Source organism: Melanaphis sacchari, unplaced genomic scaffold (assembly GCF_002803265.2).
Source record: "Melanaphis sacchari strain LSU unplaced genomic scaffold, SCAv2.0 Contig23_pilon_pilon, whole genome shotgun sequence".
NCBI classification, from domain to species: Eukaryota; Metazoa; Arthropoda; class Insecta; order Hemiptera; family Aphididae; genus Melanaphis; species Melanaphis sacchari.
Window position 1 is genome coordinate 5,361,926 of NW_020271114.1, and position 24,875 is coordinate 5,386,800.

A 24,875-nucleotide genomic window follows, 5' to 3' on the forward strand; every position below is an offset into this window, starting at 1 on the left:
TATTACTATTTGATGCACGCTTTCTCTCTGTCTCTCTAACTCTATAGCATGTTTCTTATAAAAGATAACTTTTTTGCGTTCACCAAGTAATATAGTATTATCCAAACATTACAATATATGCGGTTTAGTGATAAGATGAAATCAATAGAAATGCTACTAATAAAGATCATACTATTAAACAAGCGGTACTCAGTAGATAGTTGAGTCGACAGAATTCAAGGAATACTCTAGTTGGTGGCAAAACATACATGCTCACATAGCAAATTACATATTTATATAATTATGTTCATACTCGAGCACGTATCTATATATGATATTGAGTATGAAAAAAAGAAAATTAATAACACATATCTTGTTTCCGCCGTGCGGTGAAACAAAAAAATGTTTTTTTAACTTTATATGTGTATTATAAATATTGTATACTACGTGTATAATAACGAATATGACCCAGAGGAAACTGGAAAGTTTTGAAGAATGCCGCGTTCGATACGTACCTACAAAAATCCCACTGCCAAATTCACGGTCATGGCCGGTCTATAAAAACGAAAATTACAAAAAATTCGTACAGATATTTTTAGGAATAATTATAGGATAATTGGCGATACACATCTCGCGATGTTTATTATACGTAATATCATATTAGATAGTAGGTCATGTCTTCTACACACGTGACCCATTTATACGGAAGAAAAAAAAACAGGTTTTACCAGAAATCTTCTTCATCCGGACGTCATCTGCGCGTTTAGTATTTATTTTTTTTATTCGATTATCAATTTATTCTAATTTTGATTTTTTTAAATTTTAAATAAAAACTATAAATTCAAATTATTGAGAATTTTGTATTACTTAAAGAGTATCCTGATGTGATACAAAAACTTCTGTTTTTTTTTTTCCAAACGACAATCTCTTTTTTTTTTCTAAATTATTCATTAAATAATTATTTTGAAATTTTCGAAATATTTAATTTATTATAATATTAATACTAAGGATAATGTATTATTTAAAATAAATTTTCCAAAAATATAAAATTTTATATAATGTTAGATCCAGTGTTAATAATACTTGAATCAATTTTAAAAACAATAAATATTATTAGATTACTTTAAATTACTTAAATTATCAAATATCTATAGCTCCCATATCTCCCAAATCAATTATTATGGACTTATGTATATTAGTATTACCCCCAGTAAACAAAATTAAATAACTCAAAAACTTCGAAAATTACAAAAATTTTGATTTTGACGTTAAAATGTTCAGTAAAATTATTCTTTAAATAATTTACACAAGAAAAAGAGGTTCTTATTTAATAAATACAAATTCGTATCTTCTCAGGACACTCCTTAAGTAGTAAAAAGTTCTATGATTTTAAAATAAGACCTTTAAGTATGTTTAAGAATTTGAATAAATTAATTATTAAATGAAAAAATAGGGTTGAGGATACTTTAGAATTGTTTTGTTTATTGTCGTGTGAATTACCCCTGACCTTGTTGGGTGCGATTATCATATTTTTATTTTTAGACATCGCTCTGAGGTCGAACTTTAACCTAGGTTTTATGGTATATTGTTTTGTTTAGGCAAGAATGCATAACGACACGAATGGTTGGGAAAAATGGATTATATACAAATTAAAAAAGAACCGTTCGGTAGATACCATTCACTTATTCGTCAAGATACAGTTAAATGGAGGTCGTAATAAATTTGAAACATTAACATAATATAGGTACTGTTTTGAAGCTTTGTTTTTGTTATTTTTGTTTCCGTGAAACCGATGATGACCTGAATAACGATAACGTTCTCAAATAAAGAGCATACTCGTTGCGAATTTACGTACTTTATTTGAAAATCGGCAAGAAAATAATTGAATACCGCGATAATAAAACGTCTCGGTTATGGATATATAAAATGGTTTAATATAATAATAGATAAAAGATTGATGTATATTGCAGCTGGTATCCATATTAGACCATGATATATATATAAACTCCATAACAGTCGGTCAATTTACATAACTGTGAAACAACTTTATGTCATTGATATTGCAAAACGCGAAGTGATTTTCGGTGAAACTAGTTATATTATTATAACATTATGTTGACAGGTGGAAATCGTGTTTTTTTTTTTATTAAAAATGCCTTATTTTTCATTGGATGTATTGATTTAACTTAAAATAATTATAAAGGCTGTGTATAAAAAAAACAGTAATCAATGTTTTTACAATTACTATAGTATGATGCGTAAGCATCGTAGTCGCGAGCTATAAAAAAAATAATATTCTAATTTCTGTACACCACAATATAATAGCATCTAATTTAAACCAGTTGTAGACTTGAAGCCAGCCGCCGCGTTGTGGCTTGGCCGTCTAAGAACATGCGTATACCATGACACGTTGTTACAAGTTCAAGTGCACTGTCGCCGCAGCCTATTTCAAAACGGAAAAACTTACACACTCATATTTAATGTTTAAAAATATATGTACGTATGTAAATTTACGTTAATGCTTCGCTAAATTACACCCGAGGCCGAAATTATTAGAACACGTATTTATTAATCGATTGCATTTATATTATATATAAACATACGTAAATACATGTCTGTTTTTTAGGAGCATGATTTACTTAATTGTATATATCATAGATCGTGGAGACTTAAACGTTGACTATATCTACGCGATATAGTTACTGAGAACGCTCGTTTGAACGCGCAGTATCGTGTGATAAACAAAAATACAGTATATAATATATGTATATATACTTATCGTGACAATAGAGAATATTAACATGGTATGTGTATTCGATTTGGTCAGCAGAGGTACACGATTCGCGTTCGTGAGAGAATTTCATGACTTTATTGTACGTACACGCATGTATAATATTGTGTAGGTACCTACACAAATTAAGTTACGCATATATGTTACTAATAGTAATTTTTCACTTGTTAGTTTCGTTAGAACTTGGAAGACTTTTCGACAAAATCGCAATACATGTATACTATATTACTAAACGTACTATGCATTTATTAACTTGATGTATAATATTGTGTATTTTAGTATTTACATACATAGCAAATAAAAGAAAGTAGTGGCTTAGCTAAGGTTGAAACGACCATACATAATCCCCAAAACACCCTCCCCCGACTACGCGTCTACCAATATAGCGTCGTATTTTATGTCCGTTTATTTATTTATTTTTTTTTTTTTTTGCGAAGTTAAGTTATGCAGCTAATGTAGAAAAAAAATGACCATGAAATAAATTTAATTTATAGTAATATGACATGTAATGCATATACGAACCTATGATCTTGTGCTGTCTGTGTGTCAAATGATTGCTTATCATTCCACATATGTGGGCCCCGAGACTGTGACCGACGCAATGTATGTCGTATGCCGATGCCCCAGAATAGGTAAGGTGGGCGTAAAACTGAGCCGTGCATTGGGCCACCAGCCTGGTGTTGCTCAGCGATGACAGGTAACACGGGAAAAACGTCAGCGGTTCCCAGTCCACGGTAAACACGTTGTAGTCTTTTCGATTCAGGTATGCTGTAACAAATGCAAAATGTAAACTTATACAGTAATTCGTAATAAATAAATATATAAACCGCTATGACTTTAGGACTTGGATGGAGGGTATCGGACACACTGAAATATACGTACGTTAAAATGAAATAAAAATACACATTTCATAATATTCGATCCCGCCCATCTTATTATTGCAAAGAAGCTGGTTACGAACAACTATAAATCGTACAAAGTTTGAAAACTGAATATTGAATGGCATAAATCTGCGGGTAAGTGATGAGTTTTAAAAAAAAGGGTCGAGAAGGGTAGATATTATGATTTTCTAGGTGAAATTGTTAAAAAACGATTTAATTTTTGTATAATTTAAAATGTCTTCATAGCACGATAATATAACATTCAAGAATAGTACGTACGTGTAATACGATCGTGAAAAACAACGCTACCGATCAGCATATTATATACCTACTCATATTTATGATGGCTCTAAACAATGAATTACAAATGACGTTCGAAAGTAAATTTTTATATTCTAAAATGCATGCGAGCTCGGATTTTGTCACGTTAAACGTGGTGGCTGAGTATCTTGTGTTTGTTATATCGCGATTGGACCTCGCCACCTCGGTGATGTGGATGAAACCGTGTTATGTCGGTCACGATTGCTACCTAGTACCTATGTATAGTCAAAGAAAAGTGTGCGTTTACACGAGCTGATCATAGACATTTTCGTGTTAGGATAACAGTGAACATTTCTTAAAAAACCTAAACTCGTATCCACAATGGTTTATTTTAAAACTAGAATAGATAATGCATTACTCAAGTGAATATTAGTGGACTGTTCTATCTCTGGTTATCGCACAATATAGACAAAAAGCATTTATGTAAAATCATATTTTTATGTTTTTAAATAAACTCAATTTTAGAATTACCCATTACAAAAATTATAGGGAATATTTTTTTTGAGAATATGACACATCAATTTGTCTAAGTAGGTCCTACTCTAAATATTGTTTCAAAACAATTAACAAATATTTTTATTTAACGCTAATAAAATATAACACTGATATTATGTCAAACCCTCTATAATTTTTGTAATAGTTTATTTTACTCTAAGATTTCTCAAAAATCATACAAAAAGTTTAAAAAAAAACTGTTTTACATGAATATGTTTTATCTTTATGGCGTACGTGGGTCTGAAAGAACACAAATATTGAGATAAAATCTTTTTAATACGTTATGAACCTTTGAAATTGCATAATGAATGTTAGGTATATTGCATTCAATATTCATCATAACTCATTTGCTTTTAATCATCGTTTAACGGTACGCACAAATTTAGGAAGAATAAATTGCTTTGGAATTTGACTTTAAAAAATAGATACGCGTAGCATTAAAATTTTTTTAAATTTGCCTAGAACATGACTGAAGTTTGCACTGCTATAGTTTCACTTTTAACTTTTAAAACATTTTATTAGATTTGATTTTAATATTTATTTAGATTATAGTTTCTGTCAGTTCGCTTAAATAAATCTCTATATTTTGAATTTGTCCACAAACTTATCCTATGTGGAAGAATAAAAATCATAAAAAATTATACGATTTTATAAAAAAAACTCACTAAGTCCTGACAAATTTTGTCTTTTAGGTCAATAACTATTCTCCGAAGTAGTTGAAACCTTGAAACACACAGTTGAAGTCGTTTTTTCGAATGCCTACGATAGTATTTTAAATAATATAATTTCACGATCAAATTTTGAACATTATACTATTCCACTGCACACACTTGAAGGCGAGTGAAGCGAGACGAGTTTACTTTTTAATTAAAAAAACATTCACCAACTATAAATACAACGGGTCGGTTTAGCTATATACTAATTACGTATATAATACTATTATTATAGTTTGTCGGTTTTACAAACGATTTCGTTTACAATGCTTGCATTTTGTGGTGAAATTCTGAAATAATTATCCATCTACGTACTGATAAAACAAGCTTCTTTAATAATAATAATGACTACGATAAAAGCAATAATAATCTTAATATAATAAGATATTTTATACTATTCGGTATGGATCACTAACCGTTTCTGATGATTGTCATCGGGGTCTTGCTTTCTGTTCCGTTAAAACCATGAATAATGATGACGTTTTTTTTGCTAGGATCCCAACCGCTGTACCGAAGTGAGTTTTTGTTTCGAACATCAATCAATTTTTTTCGTTTAGCACCACTGTAAAAATATCCAACGTTAAGTTTTAAATAAATTATTATATATATTGCACCTATTATATTAATATATTACAGAGTTATATTTTTAATAATTATTAGAATATACTAAATCATGTATTCGAATGTTTTCTAATAATTTTCTATGTTTTTCAAATATAGAAAACTGCCTTTTCTTTGTTGTTTTGTATGACATTATTAACCACATATATTCATATGATATATGGCATTTCATTTATCGATTTTAATATTGTGCAAGCGTAATAGTTAACATAAATTGTAACTTTTTTTGTTAATTCATTATAGAGATCTACACAAAAAAACCATCAAAGAATCACGTTGAAGTTCGAACAATTCTAATAATGCTATCATTTTTGCTCTAGCCACGGAGGTACACTTCTCATAACATTCTTTAAAATTAACAATATTTTTGTACATAACTCTCTTCAACTGTGAAATCGCAGTGCACGATGTATAATTATAATTATACGAGAATGGAATCTCTTTTATCCACTCGTCTGATAAAACAATCGTAATTTATAGTTATAAAAAATAAATAAATAATATCTAATAGGTATTAATGATAATTATAGACTAAAAAATATACGTTATTTTTTTCTTTTGTTTTCTCGATATGATACTTTCTAATAATACTATCTTTGTGTTTTTATAACTTTTTAAACAGTATCGATCACACCATTATATTATTTTTCAGAAATACTCGAAAGTTTTTATTTGATTTATTCCTAAAGTATATTATATACCACATAGATTTAAGAAGTTATATAGTATGAATTATTGTTTAAGTTACGTAATTGCCAAACAATATTATGATGAAAATGAAAAATTGATATCTATAAATGATCTTTAACAGCTACCTATACTTATTTTCCGCAAAAGTATTGAAATAATTTATAATGTAATTAATCGTGCATAATATACATAAAAGTACTAGTAAATTGGGTGATTATTTTGATGAACGACATTAATTATTTCAAGATCTTTAAACATTTTTGAAAAAAAACTTTTTACATAATTTCTAATTAAAAAAACAACATTTTTTAAATATTTTTATCGTTATAAATATTGAAGTCTTTTACTTTTTTAAATGACAACATATAGATTTTTAATTTCGTATTCTGAAGCAGAATATTTTTCAGAGTATTTTGATTCACAAAAATTGAAATTCGGACGAGTGGTTTATGAATTATAAGTATTTTAAGTTTAGGTAAACAGACTAATACAGATCAAAATTTTATGGGGCGTCTTTGTATACCTTTCTACTTCACTCAGTTTTTTTTTTTTTTATCATTTATTTAAATATACACAACCTGTAAGTGTTGTTTTACAATAAGTGTATGTGATGTAGGTGACATGACTTGAGTGGCTGAAGATAAGAAGCCTCCCATTTGAGGCACTTGAGGTTATGATTTTAGGCTACGATTTTAATGTACTGACAAGAGAGAATGAAATTACAGAATTAAGGGGAGGTGGAGGTATATACAATTTTAGATTAGTAGATCACGACACCAAGTACGTTTAAGTCTCTCAACTAGACTTTAAATACTAATTAATTATAACTCATAAACTATTTGTCTAAATTTTAATTTTTATGTATCAAAATATTCCGAAAAATTTAAACTATATGTTATCATTTAAAAAAAAAAGTAAAAAACTCTTAAAATTATCACGATAAAAATTTTGATCTATTCGACTGGAAATTATGTAAACAAATTATTGCCAAAAACATTAATTTTGAAATAATGAATGTTTTTTGATTAAAGAATCTCCCTATATTATATAATATTTTAAAAGTAATTTACTTTTGTTTGTATGTACACGATAATTTAAAAAATGAAACGGAAATGTAGGTATAAAGTTAAATTTAAATTTTATTGTTTTTGTTGTCACTTACAGAGTTCAAAGTAAGTACTGAGAGTTTGTACCGAATTGGAAACGGTTTGTTTAGTGTCCGTTATTTTCACGAAACAGTATATTATGGTACGTGGAATTTTTACCGATGAAAGTATAATAAGTAAATAGTGTCTTTCTCGTTTATATGGATCGGAGTGATTGATTTGTTACACTTCTTCGATCACAATGCACTCTAATCGAGAGGTGTTTATTGATTGCACACTAATATATTACTTCAATAGCGATAAATGACAGGATCGGGTTTTCCGTAGTTGACGTCGGGTCGGTACAATATAATATCATACGTATATACCTATATTATACATACGTGTAATATTATAATTGGCTGTGTAAATGTATAATGTTACTATTACAGTACCTAACATAAGAATTTTTTTATAAAAAAATAAGCATATTATGGACACGTATGTTATAACGTAAAGTTAACAAACACTGAAACACGTATATATGTTTACACGGTGTAATCGTTATTTGTATTAGTTTTTTTTTTTCATCATATCTATTTAAATGTAAAACGAAGTATTATAAACACGTACGATAGGTAACATTGAGTAATAAATAATACGCAGTTAGGTTTTCGAGAAAATGTTAAAGATTGGTGTACAACGGTGGTCGATGGTTCCTCTATACTCTATAGTAAATATTTTGCTTAAACAATATTTGAAAAGGTATACGGAATACCTTACGTACGATTTTAGACTCCGGGTACTATTGTCTATTAAAATAATTTACGATTGGATTTTCTAAAAGGGATTTAAATTAAAATGGAATTATTCATATAAAAGATTTTATATTTTTTTTTTAATTTAACAATTAATTGAAAAAAAATCATAAAATTATTTAAATGCTTTGCCAAAAAACTATAACAGTTAAATACAATACTTCCCCTCATTTCTTCACTATGAACAAAAAATGGAAAAATGATCATCGTGAAGTCAATCAGGGAAGTATTTGGAATAACTATGTAAAGAAAAATCGTAAAAAAGTTTAATAGTGTCGTAAGAACATAGAAGCTTATTACATGGAAAAGAAACCTATTCTTTTATAGATAAATATAAGGATAAGGGGGGTTGTATAGGAAATTAATGAGTGACGTTTTCTGTTATACTGCCTACGACAAAATCCCGATATAATTTTACTACCAATAATCTAATTATTAGTATTTAATTAACAAAATACATATTACTTTTATTTCTTAATATTTTATTTAGTTATTTAATTATTTTTAGGACGTCGTTCAGTATAGCACAAATACGCAAAATAAACATGAAACAAAATCATACATAGATTTTAAAATATTGGATATCCCATTATTGTACACAAATTCAGCCTTATATTTTTCACATTTATCAATTAATAAAAATATCTTAATCAAGATTACATACCATTATTTAAGCTTTCACTATAAAATATTATATCCGCAATGATAATGTAAAATTTTTAGCCAGTTTCATTAGTTTTTCGACTTTCGAACAATCGCGTTTGACATTTAAAATAAAATTAATTCAATGCTTAAATTTTTTACGAATATTTATGGTAATAGTTCCATTTATTTTGACAACTATAACTTATGTTATTTTAGTACTAATAAAAGTTCAGGTGATATTGTTTCACGATGTGTGTAAAAAAAAAAATGTGGTAAAACAATTATTGCCAACTATAAAAAAAAACAGTTTTGATTCGCAACAATATAAAAATTCTTCAACACAATGAAAACAATAATGAACAAAATATAAGAACTGCAAAAAATAAGTATATCTATTAAACGTAAAGCTATTAAAAATGTATATGAAACCAATAAAAAAATTCGAAAAGAATTGTCAAGCATTTAAGACTCCCAAGTATGTTCATCAAGTATAAATGCACTTCGAAAATCCATGAATCAAAAACAACGCAAAAAAAACTTTACTTATCGCGCTCCGTCATCCATAATTGATGATATATAAAAAATGAATTGCTAGTATTGAAAATAAATCTAAAGAAAAATGAATTTACGTTTTTGAAGTGGACGAAGGGTTATAATTTGTGAAACAAATTTAGTGTTTCTCAACTACAATACAAAAACTCTTTTAATCAAAAGTTCATTCACATAATATTACCTAAAATATTTTTTTTCAGCAAAATACAATAGAGGTACATGGTTTAACATAATTTTGATATATTTATTATTCTATATATATTTGATTCTAATTAGAATTTCTTATAAATCTACAGTATTGTACTATTTTTGCGTGCGACATTGGGTAATGGAAAGCTTCGTATTTTTTACATATTCTGTAAATATTTATTTTTAAGTTAAAAGATGTTTGTCTTAACTATATCTAATTTAACTAAAATTACAGAAGTTCATTAAACTTAGGATAAAACAAAAACGTCCGTATTGCAGGGTTGTACATATAGTATTATTTCACACATATTTTAGATATTATAGACTTATGAAGCGTTAATTTCCTTTACAGCGAGTTACACAAATCATAATTGTTTTTTAAGTATATTAAAATAAAATTAAATAAAGCGCGTTACTTAGTTCAAAAAATTCGAAATCTCAGGATCTATCATAGGAATATATAATAATACATTAACTTTTAACAATTATATACTTTGATGTATCAATGACTTTCTAAATATTTGATTAGTTGGTAATTTCACCTGCAGGTATATTTAAACCAATAGCGTGGAATATTCATTATTTTATTATTCATCTTACCTGGAATACAAAAATATTTTTATATCCATGTCTGGACATTGATCCGTTCTTTTCATTACACATTGCCAATAATTTAAATTTAATACGTTCTGCATTAGGCACAATGACACTGAAAACAAAAAACAATAACGTATAATATTAATGATATGGGTATTTAATGCCGTATATAAAATGTATAGAGTATAAAATATTTGATGACTTAGAGATTGAAAAAAAATATCATATCGTGGGAAAATAATAATTTCAAAACAAGTTAGCTCTTTCTTAGCGCGTTAAAATTTTAGTTTCCTAACTATGTATTTATTTAATTATCAACTATTATAATGTGAACGACTTTAAAAAAATTTGTTTAACTTAACATTGGTGTAAAAAAGTTTAAAAGAATTAAAATGTAGTTTAAGTTGTTTACAATTGACATTCCATTTTTTAAGTTCTATTTAAGTACTCACTCATATTTTGATATTTTATAATACTAGCTAATTTGAATTATTTGTATTATATTTTATTAAATTACAAATACGTACATTTTGTTGATTTACTTAATCCATTTCTTATAGATCTTTTCCGTTGTTTTTTGTATAATTAATAAACCATAAATATTAATTTTGATTACCACAGAATCATAAACCTTAGATTACAATATTACATTAACACTTTTAGATAGTATACCCACTATCAAATTATTCGATCGACACACTGTCAAGACTTTAATAAGATATATTCGAATCACTCTCGATCTATAATGTATATTATTATGCGGACAACAGAAGCCATCAATACTTTTCTAAAGTAAAAAATCTATATGTTGTTCTAAAAATTCTGCTGATCTGTGGTTTTATGTACCGTACGTTTTACTACGATCACACTTTCTGCCGACACAACATAACCTAACCTAACCGTCTCCTAAAAAATTTTCAATACACAGATACAGGATGATTCACCAAGCATGTTTATCCTTATTTTTCTGTTAATAATAAATATAAAAGTTCTCTTTGACTCTTATGTATATATATTTTTTACAAGAAATTATTTAATTGATTATATATTTAAAAATGTCGACAGATACCTCGTATAAAATTTGTACGATTAGTTTCTCAGTTTTTAAATATCTTATACTAAATAAAATGGATTTACAAAAATACAAAATATATGAAATATTTGATTTAGTATTTATTATTTATTATACTTCGACCATTTTTATAAATTCTAAGTTAATGGATTAATACTAATTACTAGGTAATATTTAAATAAAATAGCTCTTATAAATCTCTCAAACCAATTATTATGAATATATTATTAACTAAATACAATTAAATAACTCAAAAATTACATGTTTGAATTTTGATCTCAATTTGTCAAAATGTTCATAAAAATTCTACTAAATAATTTACAGAGGACATAGAGGTGTTTTCATTTGAAAAACATAAGTTTGTATTATCGCAAGACACTAATATAAGATCCAATGAATTTTAAAATATTGTGTTTACAAAACTATACTAAAAAACTTCAAAAATTAGATTTTGAATAACTGGATTATTAAAAAAAAAAATTGATGAGCATTTTTGGTGAAATCACTATTTATAATCCACAATAGACGTACATCACATCGTACGTGATATAACGAGTTACAAAAAAAAAGAAAAACCACGTCTCGTTAAATATATAATAATCGCCTCTGTATATTGAAGTTACCTACTTATAATCCAATACTTACTTGTACCGCAGTTACAGAGTAGATTAAGTATAGATATAATATGATTCGAGACAGAACTCATTACACCCATAGAGAACTGTAATTGTACGACGAATTAGAGCGCGAATTTTGGAAACAACACAATTACCATCACGGCTTAAGGTTCACAAGCGTGATGAATTTATGTTAAGTGGGAACTATAAATAGCCTATAGTAGATAAATAATGTTTCGGGTATACAATATATAAAATTTCTAAAAATGAGTCTTAAAATTATTATTTTTATTCCCCTCAACAGTTTTTAATATCTTAAGTTATTTTGTTGATAATCATATAGATATGTTAAAATAAAGAAACATATAATTTTATAATAACTTTTATAAATTCTAATTTATTTGATTATTGATTGAGGTAGAGTTGAAAATGTTTCATAGGTAGAGGGTTAAACTAAATGATTTGAATTGTATCAACGTTTTTGGAAATATATTTTTTCACATAATTTAAAATGATAATATACGTTAAAATTTTTGAAAAAAATATCTAGTTTTTAATATTTTTTATTATGTTTGCAACTTTTTTGAATGACGGAATACGTTTTTAATTATATATTCCGAAACGAAATATTTTTCTGAGAATTTCAATATATAATATTTAAATTATATACTATAGTAGTTAGTTTTATACGTAGTTATAATTAAGGTGTGTGAAATGAAGTGTACAGGAAGGAGGGGTATCCTGTATCAAGATGTTAAACTACTACTCTTTATCTAAATATTAAAATTTACATATTAGTTATTACTAACTACTCGGTTAAAATTTTAGCATGCTTATTAAAAATTTCAGAAAAATATCCGTTTCAAAATATAAAATTAGAAACGTATAGGTACTATCATAAAAAAAAAATAAGTAAAAGGCTTAAAATATGATAACAATAAAAATGATAAAAATTAAAATTTGTTTTCAAGAATATTATTTAACAATGGTTTTAATTGAAGAGAAAAAAGATTGTGTAATTCTAAAGGTAAACACTACATTTTCTATGCAAAAAAACAAGTTAATGAAAAAAAAAAAGTAATTAAGTGAGTACCGCTCTGTTGTACATAAAGGTGGCGAATGGGTCACTATTATAGGTGTGTTAAACTTAAATGTAATGATATATTATTATAGATATACGAAAAATGATTTTAAATGAAGACAGTCTTATTATAACGTAAGGTTAAGTTAGCAGATATCACTAAGTATATTATTTTATGATATGTTTTTTAATATAGCTGTAAAAGTCATTTATTTTACTTTTTATATATAAGTAGGTTCAAAAAATGTTTTCCAAAAATATTACATTTATTATATTATTAGTATTTAATTATTACAGTAATATATTATATATTAACTTGTATAACTCAAAGTTTAATTACAACTTTCTGAAAATATTATAAAATAGTAAAAATAGATTCATAATATCTATAAATATATTTATTATTTTTAAATAAATTAATAATGTTATTACGTAAAATAAAATTCATGATAATATAAAATACATAGAAGTTTAAGTTCCCACGAATTGTTTTAAATAATTATAAAACAATTAACATATCGTTATTAAATTGTCTATAAAAAATTATTGACTTGATACATTTTTAGATTTAATGGTTTCAGCATAAATTACGTACAAAGAACCTTGCATTACATTTTCAAATCTTAGGTAGGTATCATAATAACAATATTTCTTATGAATTTCTAATTATAAAATAATTTGCTTATTTTCGCAATTTTTATAAATTTTTTCAAAATTATAACTTTAAACGCATTTAAAAATATGTTGCAACTATAGATTTTTAATATGAAGAGCTTTGGATTAAATTTTTAATAATTTTTACCCAGCAAATAATTATTAATCGAAATTTCTAAAAAAAAAAAAAAACTAAAATAAAATAAATTGAAAATCTCTTATGCTAAATAGGAAATAAATATCGATGATTTTATTGTCAATAAAAAGCAATAAAATGTTGAAGTCATTTGGTGAAAATTTAAAGTATCTGCGGTTATTCGTTTTGAGTTAGATTTGAAAAACAAAATCAATTTTATTGACAATTAGATTTGCATAAAAATCCCGATTTTTCTTCAATGTATTTTTTTTTCGTTTATAATTTTCTTTCAAGAATTTTACTTTTGATCTCCTTAACTAGATCCAATTTGCTTCCAGAAATTATCCTTATTTTTGAAAATTGAAGTATTTTCATTATCCCTAAAAGTATTAACAGACACTAAAAAAATACACATTGTAAAATCAATACATTTCATTGCTCTACTCAGGACTTAAAAAATATATACATATTTGTTTAAATACGTGTTCATATTTTCAAGAAAAAATGTATTTAATTTTTAAATAATTCACCCTAGTTATTACTAAAGTCCATTTACGTAATTCTATTTTGCATATAACATATAGAGACTAAGCTGTATATTTTCTTCAGATATTCCGGACTTAAACATATTTTTCATATATTTTAAATAGTGCGTTTTCTAACAGTGAGACTACACCGAAATGATCTTATTTATTATAAAAAAATTATAATTTTTGTTAAAATTATTTGTTAATTTCTTTTAATTTTATTTTAAATTATTGTTTTTTTTTAAATATTAAATTGTATTTTTGTCAATTTTTAGTGCATACATTGCTTATATTAGTTATATTCAGCAGTTTTAATTGCATTCATTTTGTAATACTGATGATTGTCTTATGTGTCATATAATAATGATGCGTCATATATTTTGCATTGAATATTATTATGTTTATAATATTATATTATATTACAGAATAAATGATAATATTTTTGTTTGTTTTTTTTTTTTTAATTGATCGGAAAAATGTGATGATTATACTATTGTACATGAACTCAATCTCTTTTAGTTGAGGGCCTTTCTTAAGTTCGTAAGACAATTTTTTGTTACTTTTTGTCATCAATTACTTTTATACATAAATAAACGATGACATCATTCGTTTTATGACGTAAATATTTTTACATGTCACTAAACAAAAATAATTTTTACTATTCCACGCAATTCTGTAAAAAGCATAATTACTTATATGTTCATGATCTAATATTTATTATTATGTTTTTACCCGACGACAAATAGCAAGGTAAACTGAAGAATTTTCACCGAAATATTTTAAATGTTTCTTAGTATCTCGTCGTCTATAATCGTCAGACACGTAATTTATTAAATAATATTGCCGGGACCATAACTGGTGTCTGCTATTGAGAAGCGAAAACTTAATGCATCCGTTCGGGATACGACGTTTATTCGAAATTAGCGGATCATAAATGATCAGCACGTTTTGTCAATGCAATATTTTATTATTGCAGACGAGACGGCTGCGTAATGTATAGCAAGTCCAGATCTAGACCGCAGTTCAATCGACCGGTTACACCGTACACACATGGCCGGTGGCTATACTTTTTTTATGCACCGTTATGGAATACATCTAAACTTACATATAATAATATGATATAGTTGCCGGTGGTATAAGAGTGATTAAGTCGCATATATAGTTAAACAGAAAACAACACGCGTTTACGTATAGTTGTCTATCGCCTGTATAAACATACAAGCAATGGCAACGGTTCACAAAAAAAACAAAAATCACGCAGTCAGTGAGATGATATTAAGGTTATGTTATTATTACTTTTTTATTTTTGTTACGATAATGATGACTGTAGAACAACACGTACCTGTGCGGTGGTATATAATATTATAGTATTATATAGAAAAGTGCGCTCGTCGTCTTTGCAAAAAAATAAAGGATTCCGTATTTCCGTGAGAGGATATACAACCGCTATGTAGGCATTTGATATATAGGTATAATGTTATAGGTACTTGCATAATAAGGTTAAAGCTAAATTAAAATTATTATTTAAAATTATTATTTTAAATTATTTAAAACTTAATTATTAAGATGGAAAAGTAGGTATAGTTAATTTTCTAAGTTAAGAATATTTAAAATAATATTTAGGAATACAAGTCTACGATTATTTAGTTATTACGGCTAATTTTCAATAAATCTAAATATTGTAGAATACATTTTTAACAAAATATTTAGTTATTCTTAAAAAAATTGAAAGTTACATAATTACTTAATTAAACATGCCGATTGAATATGTGACCTTCGTCGTAATTTAAATAAAAATGTATTAACTTTTTTTTAACTGAGTTAAATTATATTTTGCTTCATATTAATTTTTAAATTCTAGAGCAATATATTAATTCATAGCTTAAAATTCTTAAAATTGATTTAATCTCGCTAATCCATATTATATTTTTATGTAACTTTATAATTGAGTATTTCGTCCCCGTTCCTTTTGCATGTTGAAATTTAATATTATTAATTTAAAAAAATTAAAAATAATTACGTAGAAGATAAAATACATAAAGTTTTTTTAAATAATAAAGAGTGTAAAACTCTGTAATGAAGACGTATGTATTTAATAAATAATGTATGAAAGATAAACTATATAAAACTTTTTTTTTTTATAATAGTGAAATATTTATGTATATTTCGGTGGATAAAGTATTTATAAATGATATATCAGACGCGTGCGGTAGTTAGCAAATCGGATGATTGCTACCTAATATTATTATGTGTGTCCGCGTTTCTTATTCGGATGACCCGATTTTGTGTAGACGCTGCAACCGGCATCCGACTATCCTAGTCAGGAGAGCATACGCGCCAATATCGATTGTCGGAGGACTGCCCATACATTATTATTATACACACGAAAAGTGAACGTTTCCAGAATCCGTGCCTATAATCGAATAGCATGCGTGGTGAAAACAACACTTGTGCCCTTTGGGCTTATCGCATATTTATAGGCGTGTATACGTATCATTATTATATTTTTCTTCTTTTGCACGACTATAGAGTGAAATCAAACCGGTCTTTAAAATGTATCCGTTTGACCGAGAACCAGTCGCTTCTTTAATACATTGATTACACTGCGCGCATAAACGATGACAAAATACAGCTGTGGCCATATCTTGGTTTTCAAAAATGCCCAACCTCGGCGCGATTGAGGCTGGTCCTGCGGAGGAAAAGATCGGATTTCGGATTTGGATACATATTTTATGCCTTTACCTATCCCCCCGACCGCCCATAAATAATTCTGAGTAGACGTTTACCTGCTACACCGATACCTCTACACACAATGCATTTTATTGAAATAAGATATCCGGCAGTTATTTATTGGGATTAATTAAGCGTTGACCGTTCGTTAAGTATATCATGTTATATTATTATTATATTAAAATACGGGATCAAGTGTTAGTGGTGTTTGTGTTCACACCGCCGTCGACAACACGGCGCCACGAAACCCGAATTCTATACAATAATAAAATCGTTGTAGAGGAGTAGTATTATAATATATTATCATGTTCTATACGAAGGTTTGACACAGAAAGTCCGTGCATATTATAATAGATATTATTTCCGCCGAGTAGAAAAAAAATTTCCGTTCGTATAGTTCGATGGATCTATACAAATATAAGATTACAATAACCTCACACCGTGTCGACGTTTCTTTTATTTCATAACAATATAAAGATCCCTCGTTAAACGCACCCCTTAAATCAACCCTCTTCAAAGGGCCAACACCTAATACCTCAAAATATTTCTTTTCGGCGAAGCAGATGAATAGATGAGTATCAAATATCACTTTAAATAGGTAACTCGAGCTGCAGTGCTGGAATCGAAAACGAAAATAATTTTTAATGGAACGAGAAAACGCACTTAAAATCGGCGTAGATACCTAACTCAATTTGATCATTCATCTAGATTATACATGCACTTTAATATGTGTTTGTATGTGAATCGGTGTAATTTTATTGATTTTATAAATACATAACTATGTCCAATGCATCCGAATCGCATGACAAAAACATTGTCCAAATTACATGGGTTGCATTAAACTTAATATTTTTACTTAAAATACTCGAAATTAAATTAAAATCATGTTTTGAGTTGTTTAGCTTATAAATGTATAAAGGGGAATTAAAAATGAGGGTACGTCATATTATTTCATGTTATATTCAACTACAGCATTTATTTACGGTAATTAAATAATTGAAAAATCATTAAACTCAGGACTTCATAAAAAATATTAATTTTAATTTTAAATATTGTTAATAGAATTTTAAAGTACATCAAATATTTACAATTGTGGCATGCAATCGAATATTTCGGATCATTTTAAGAGCAGTTGTCGAGGAATTCGGATGCAACCTATAACTACGTCATACTAAGGCTATGTATAACACGTTTCGAATGTACAACTGTAAAAATTCATAGTAAAAAAATGTGAAATCGCTACAGATACTTCGGCGGTTTTACTTTCGTTGTATATATATATGTGTGTGTGTGTGTGTGTGTATTTTATTTATTATGCATACTATATGGTTGAATTCGCTTCTAAATTCGCCCATAACGCGTTACATTCGTGGTAATTTAAAATTGTTATAATAATTCGTCAAACACCTATAATCTTAATTTTCACGCACAAATTATATACTGTCGTATACGGTCGACCGCTGCCGCATGATTGTGGCTCAATCCCCTATATACCAACTAATGTGTATGTTTGCTTCAGTGTCACCATTAATTTATAATATATACGATTATCCAATGAATTGCTTCTATTCTGTTCTTTTTTTTTTATTATTATTTCGGCAGATATAGTGCGCTGTCTACTCGTATACACTTCGTTAGATATGGCGAAACCACAGCCGCTGCAGCTAGGTCCGTGACCAGGTATTTACAGTGGATACCTTTAATCAGTTAGTAATGACTCCCACCAAAAAACATCCGATTTCAATTTCGATCCAGCGTCCAATATTAAACATAATCAACTAAATTAACGATGGCATAGTTCAAATTGTTTTAAGGATGGACTTAAAGTCTCCAATAATCTAGAAAAAAAAAAGAGTAGAAGCGCCATTCTCTACCACACTGCAATAATATTCATCGGTTTAAAAAAATTCAATGAAATATGGGTTTTAGTGCTAAATTCCAAAAAAAAATTATAAATACTCATTCTACTTATTTATACTTGATAAAGACTCTAACCTAATCTGAAGCAGTGAGATTTCCCACGCCATGAATACCTTACATTTGGACCTGTGAGTTAACTGCAGTTTCTTTTATTTTATTAATATATATGCCCAAAAATTATGTATAATATAATAAAATTATTGTACAATAGGTTTAAAACCTTTGGAAATACATATATCTAAATACATTCGTATACTATTACTTGTATTATTTTATATAATATTATAAAATTGATTTCAATAAATAAAATTAACATAAAAGTTATTTTTCGAATTACTTTTAGTAAGTATTCTATTGATTGAAGTGAAAAAAATTATAGTTTTGTCAAAATATATTATGTAGAAGTGTAAAACATCTGTGACGACCTAGTAATAATATAAAAAAACGTTATAGGTATAATGTTTACCGCTTTGTAATTTAGGATATTCGATTTGATAATTAAGTAGTTTATAACGTCAATAAACATCATCAAGCCTTGTTTTTACTTTTTTGTACAAGCGATTCAGTACCACAATTAATCACTATAATAGTTGATCAACATACATGATGCATATGCTAGACTTAAAAATGAATTAACTTAAATGCTAGTATCCGTAAAAATCGCCGCTAAATGTGTTCCAATTTATTTACTAAGCTCAAGTTAATAAGAATTTAAAATCATTGAGCAATACTTGGGAGTAGAACAAACAAGTGAAGCAATTGAAATTAAAGCATATTTTGAATTTTTAAAATATTTACAACTTCATTTCATAAAACTAAATATGCTAAGAGCTTTGTTATATGATATAATTTTGCTTGAAATTTTTTTTTTGTATTATCTGTTGTTGGTTAGGTTAGATTTGGCACAGCATATTGTAAACGATATCACCGCGTCTACCGCATCATTATAAATCACGAGGTTGGGTAAACTGCATTATGCATATCCGATGACATGCTATTATAAATTACTCTGGTACAAAATATCAGTATAATATTATAATATATTGATATCCTTATAGTGATGTAACTACTATAAATACGGCATCGTGAATGTGTTTATTATGTTATTCACATTTATTTTAAGGTATTACTATAACAATCAAATTCGGAAATCGCACAAAAAAAATTTACCATTTTAGATAATAAATAATATAATTATTGAAATAGATCGATATTATATTGTAATATATGATTTTATACGCTTCATATACTCAAATAGCACTATTATTTAACGTTATTACTTACCATAAATCATCACCAACGAAATGGAAAATAATAAAAACAATTAAAGCGTCAACTAGAATAGTTAGTGGGTATAATACTTACCATGTACCTAATAAATGATTACGACTCCGGTGATAATACCTATTATAATGATAGAATATAGTCGACGGGGAACTAATTTTGATTCAAACAATAGAAAATTTTTTATAGACCGTAAATACGAAATGACTATTATAAGGAATAATAATTTCAATAATCAAATAAAGTCTCAGTGCACATAATATTATAGGTAAACGATTAGCTATAGTGTCCTGCTCACTTTAGCATGTGTTTTAGGTCAAGGTCGGCTTTAAACACCGTAAATAATTAACCTTCATACTTATATATACTAAACAAATTACATAGATTTCTGCAACAATTGTTTTCTTTTAACAATAGAACAAGTAATATCTACCCGTAATTGTATTAACCCAGTGTATCTCTAAAATGCAGACGCGGAAGGTAAAAAAAAATAAAAATATTAAACTTAATTCGAATACGACGGATGATAGATAGGTATATATTATACAATTAGTGCTCGAGTTGTGGGAGGACACAAGGGACGGAGCTCCTCTTCATTTTTTTTTATGTTTTGAGAATACCTCTTCTGACTCTTCTAATTATTTTCATCTGAACGAGAGGAACGGGACGTTTTATTTTGTTGAAAATGTTAAAATAATATTGTAATTTTGTAATTTTTATTTCATAAATTTGTACCTATTCAATAAGATATTAAAAATTAAGTTTAATAATTTTTTTTTATGATGAATAATAATTTATAACACAGTTAAAGTTTCGAACTAAAATATAGTATTATATCTTAGTCTGAGATCAAAAATCTTTTATCTATTTATCATTATTTAATTCATGGTTAATTAATTTTGGTAATCGGTTAACTCAAAATAACCAAATGATATTATCATAGATAAACAACAATCATATAGCATATCATATTTCGATTTATATTTTTTCAGAATCACTAGTTTAAAATCCAATACAGTTATTTACTAAAAGATTTATATATATATATATTAGATCAAAACAATTGGCCTGACGATTGTAATATTCAATACAATGATAGTTTTGTTAAGTGATTAGTAAAAACATTTCAAGTTGACGAATATTCAACAATACGCAAATTCTGAGAATTTAAAGACACTAAAAATAAATTTTATATACATGATTTGGACCCTCTGCTAACTGCAATTAAGACAATTGCAATATCATTAAGTGAGTGTGAACGAGCTTTTAATTCTATCAACAATTTACCGACTACCATAATAAATACATTAAGTTCTACTCGTATTTATCCTCTCTTGTTTATAAATTGTATCGGATCTCCAGGTACAAAATTTTAAACCAAAAATCGTAAATATTGTCTCGGGCACGTGTAAGGTGTAGGGAAGAGATCTACTGAAGAAGAATGTTGTTCTAAAAGAAAATTTTGAAATAAATCACACTTACCAACAGCTATGAAGTTTAATTAAAGATTGTTTTAATGAATCACCTAATTAGTTAGAAATATTAATAACGTTAACCATTCAATTTTATTTTAATAAATGAAAAGAAAAAGAAAATTTATTGTAATAATTGATAAGTTTTACTTGTTTGGTGTATTAGATTTCAATTAACTATTGTTGAAGATAGTTATTCGAAGGGTGAAGGGGCAAGGCCCTACGCATTAGGCTGAGATTAATCATTGAAAAACGTTAATTTTTTATAAAGTCTAGAAGCCCCAGTTCCCCTTTTTTATTTTTCCAACTTGAGCACTGCGTAACCTTACTACATATGTTGTGAATTTTATAATTTAATCTCGTTTTCGTCAATCGGATTATTATATACGTCATATTTGTTGAATACGATTTCTCACGTCAAAGAGACAAAATAATAATATTATATTATATCGATTATAGTAGAAACACATTGCGTATATTATAATACTTATACATATTTTACAACGTTACATTTGTATACAAAACCGTGATACTATATTTTACCATTTTACCATACTGTTTATTTTCCACTATTATTAAAATGAGAAGTTGTCACCATTTTATTAATTTGAATAGGTATCTTAGGTACTTATCAATTTTTCCAAGAATAGGTACTGTTTTATATCATTTTATGCAACATGACGTCTGAACTTTAAATATAAAATAATTTCAATAAAAATAAATTTAGTAAATTATTAATTTATATAATTATCTAAAATTATAAATCCCTTTAATAAAATTTAACATACGAATTATCATCAATTTTTTAATACTATTAACATTATATATTTATGTTATTCTATTATTAAATTTATGTTATTGTTATGAATACTTATATACAAGAATACAAATCAAATAATTTCATACTTCAAACAGATAAAAAATATAACTTTGATAATTGAAAATTAATATATGTAAAGAAATAAAGAAACTATCTTTTTATTTTTTTGAAGAAAAATAAATAATAAAGAAAAACGGTGACTCATTTTTTAAAGCAAATAGTTCTACCTCTTTAGTGCACTGCCTACAATAGTATAGTTAGATAATTTTCGTTCATCGCAGTTTTTTATTACACTTTTTAACTGATCGCTATACTGCCGTGCTAAGCGAAAAAGCAGTATCTCCAATTTTGGTCGAAATTGAGATATTGCTACACGGGGTTAACAATGTGGTGTTGTACCATTTTTCGTAGTGAAAAAGCAGTATATCCAATATTTAACATTGAAAATGAGCATTTGAAATTTAGAAAATAAATAGTAAGTCCATAATTTTTGTGAAACTAGAAGCAAAAATACAGTAAATCCCAATAAGTAGCAAATAAGCAGTAAGTGACGTGGAGTTACTGTTATTTCGCTTATTTTCAAAACATTTTAAACAGTAACTAAAAACACAGTATCTCCGTATTTACTATTTGATAATATATTGGTGTATAAATTATATTTTGTGGTCACAACCACAGTTTCAGATTTATATTAAAGATATATCAATCGTGGTCACACAGCTGATATGTTCATTATCAATTTGATGGAATACTAAATTATTAACAAATATTCTATTTTTAGGCTATGTTATCATAGATTAGTAAATTATTGTTGTTGTTGTTACAAAATTCAAATGCATCACTGAATAATTATAACTTTGTTAATGTAATATCGTTGACTCTTTGTAGATTTTTGAATTTAGTAAAAGTATAAATTAAATAAACTTGTTGTTTATGATGAACAACGATTTAATTAGATTAAATGAACAGCTAGAAGAGGATAGAAAAACTATATTGGTTGTGAGTATTTAAAAACAGTTTTGTTGATACTATATATAATTTTTATATATTTTAATAATTAACTAAATGTCTACTTAATTGTTAAAGGGATTAGAAGAACTTGTCGATGACATTGACAATAGATCTATGGGAACAAACAGTATTTGTAGTTTATATGAGTTTGGTAAAATAAGCAGTGAAGATGAACTTAAGAGTTATGACAGTGATCCTGATATAATTTATCCTCTACAAGAAGTTGAACAGGTAAACAATATTGCACTGTAAATAAAATAATACTTTGATCTATAATTATAAACGATAAACGTTCAATATTTTGAGCGTGTGCTCCATTCATTGGATTTACAAAGTTATATATTTGTGATTTACCTTTACATTTTTTGTTAAAATAAATTTTAAACAGTATAAATTACGATTATATTATAGATATTTTCGTCTCTATAGTCTCTTCCGAAAAGTAAGTAATATAAATATTAAATATCATATAATTGTGATTGAATTACCGATCAATCAATGGTTAAACCCGCCAAAGTGCCTGGTCATATTTAAATATGATTATATTAGAAAGTCTTAATCCTCATAAAGGCGAAAGTCGAAGCGAGGATGTTAAGCTGATTTTTAATAATTAAAAATATTCTACACATTTAATATGTGATTTATTTAACACACTAAATTTGATTTCTTTATTTTTAATTTTTTTTATACTAAAAATATTTTTATGTATAGAAACTCACAGGTTAAACACACCCTTTATTATAATCTTTTAATTTATATTTTTTATTAGTGTATTTGAAAATGAGTGTAAGTTATAACTATTTTTTATAAATATGTATGTAAACGAATCATATGATTGTTTGCAAATCAGCTGAATTTTAGATACACCATACGAGTATATGGGCGCTTAAGATAAATGTAGCAATCATCAAGCTATGATCGTTTTTTGAACAACGAGCATGGAAATAACTATATTACAAATTACGAATAATTTAATCATATAACTCATCACTGATGAAGAAAAGATCGTTAAATCTCAATTAACTCAATGCTGAGTAATCATAATAGCTAAATTCGAATTAGTTTCATACGCAAAAAAGCAAACACACTTCACACATTTTGTAATGATCACATTGCAGTTACATGTATTAAAAATTTGAACGCTTATTGCTATATTAATGATGTTATATACCTA

At 26.8% G+C, this 24,875-nt stretch overlaps 1 protein-coding gene across 2 annotated transcripts in view; it reads right to left on the minus strand.

The window, feature by feature from the left end:
* Positions 1 to 24,875, minus strand: part of LOC112594669 (phospholipase A1-like) — a 37,540-nt gene that overhangs the window by 10,636 nt on the left and 2,029 nt on the right. For both annotated transcript variants that reach the window (XM_025339586.1, XM_025339587.1), the window contains exons 3-5: positions 10,381 to 10,489; positions 5,597 to 5,742; positions 3,293 to 3,538 (exon numbers count right to left, since the gene is read on the minus strand). In XM_025339586.1, coding sequence (XP_025195371.1) covers positions 3,293 to 3,538; positions 5,597 to 5,742; positions 10,381 to 10,489 — 501 coding nt within the window. The remainder of the gene's footprint in view (positions 1 to 3,292; positions 3,539 to 5,596; positions 5,743 to 10,380; positions 10,490 to 24,875) is intronic.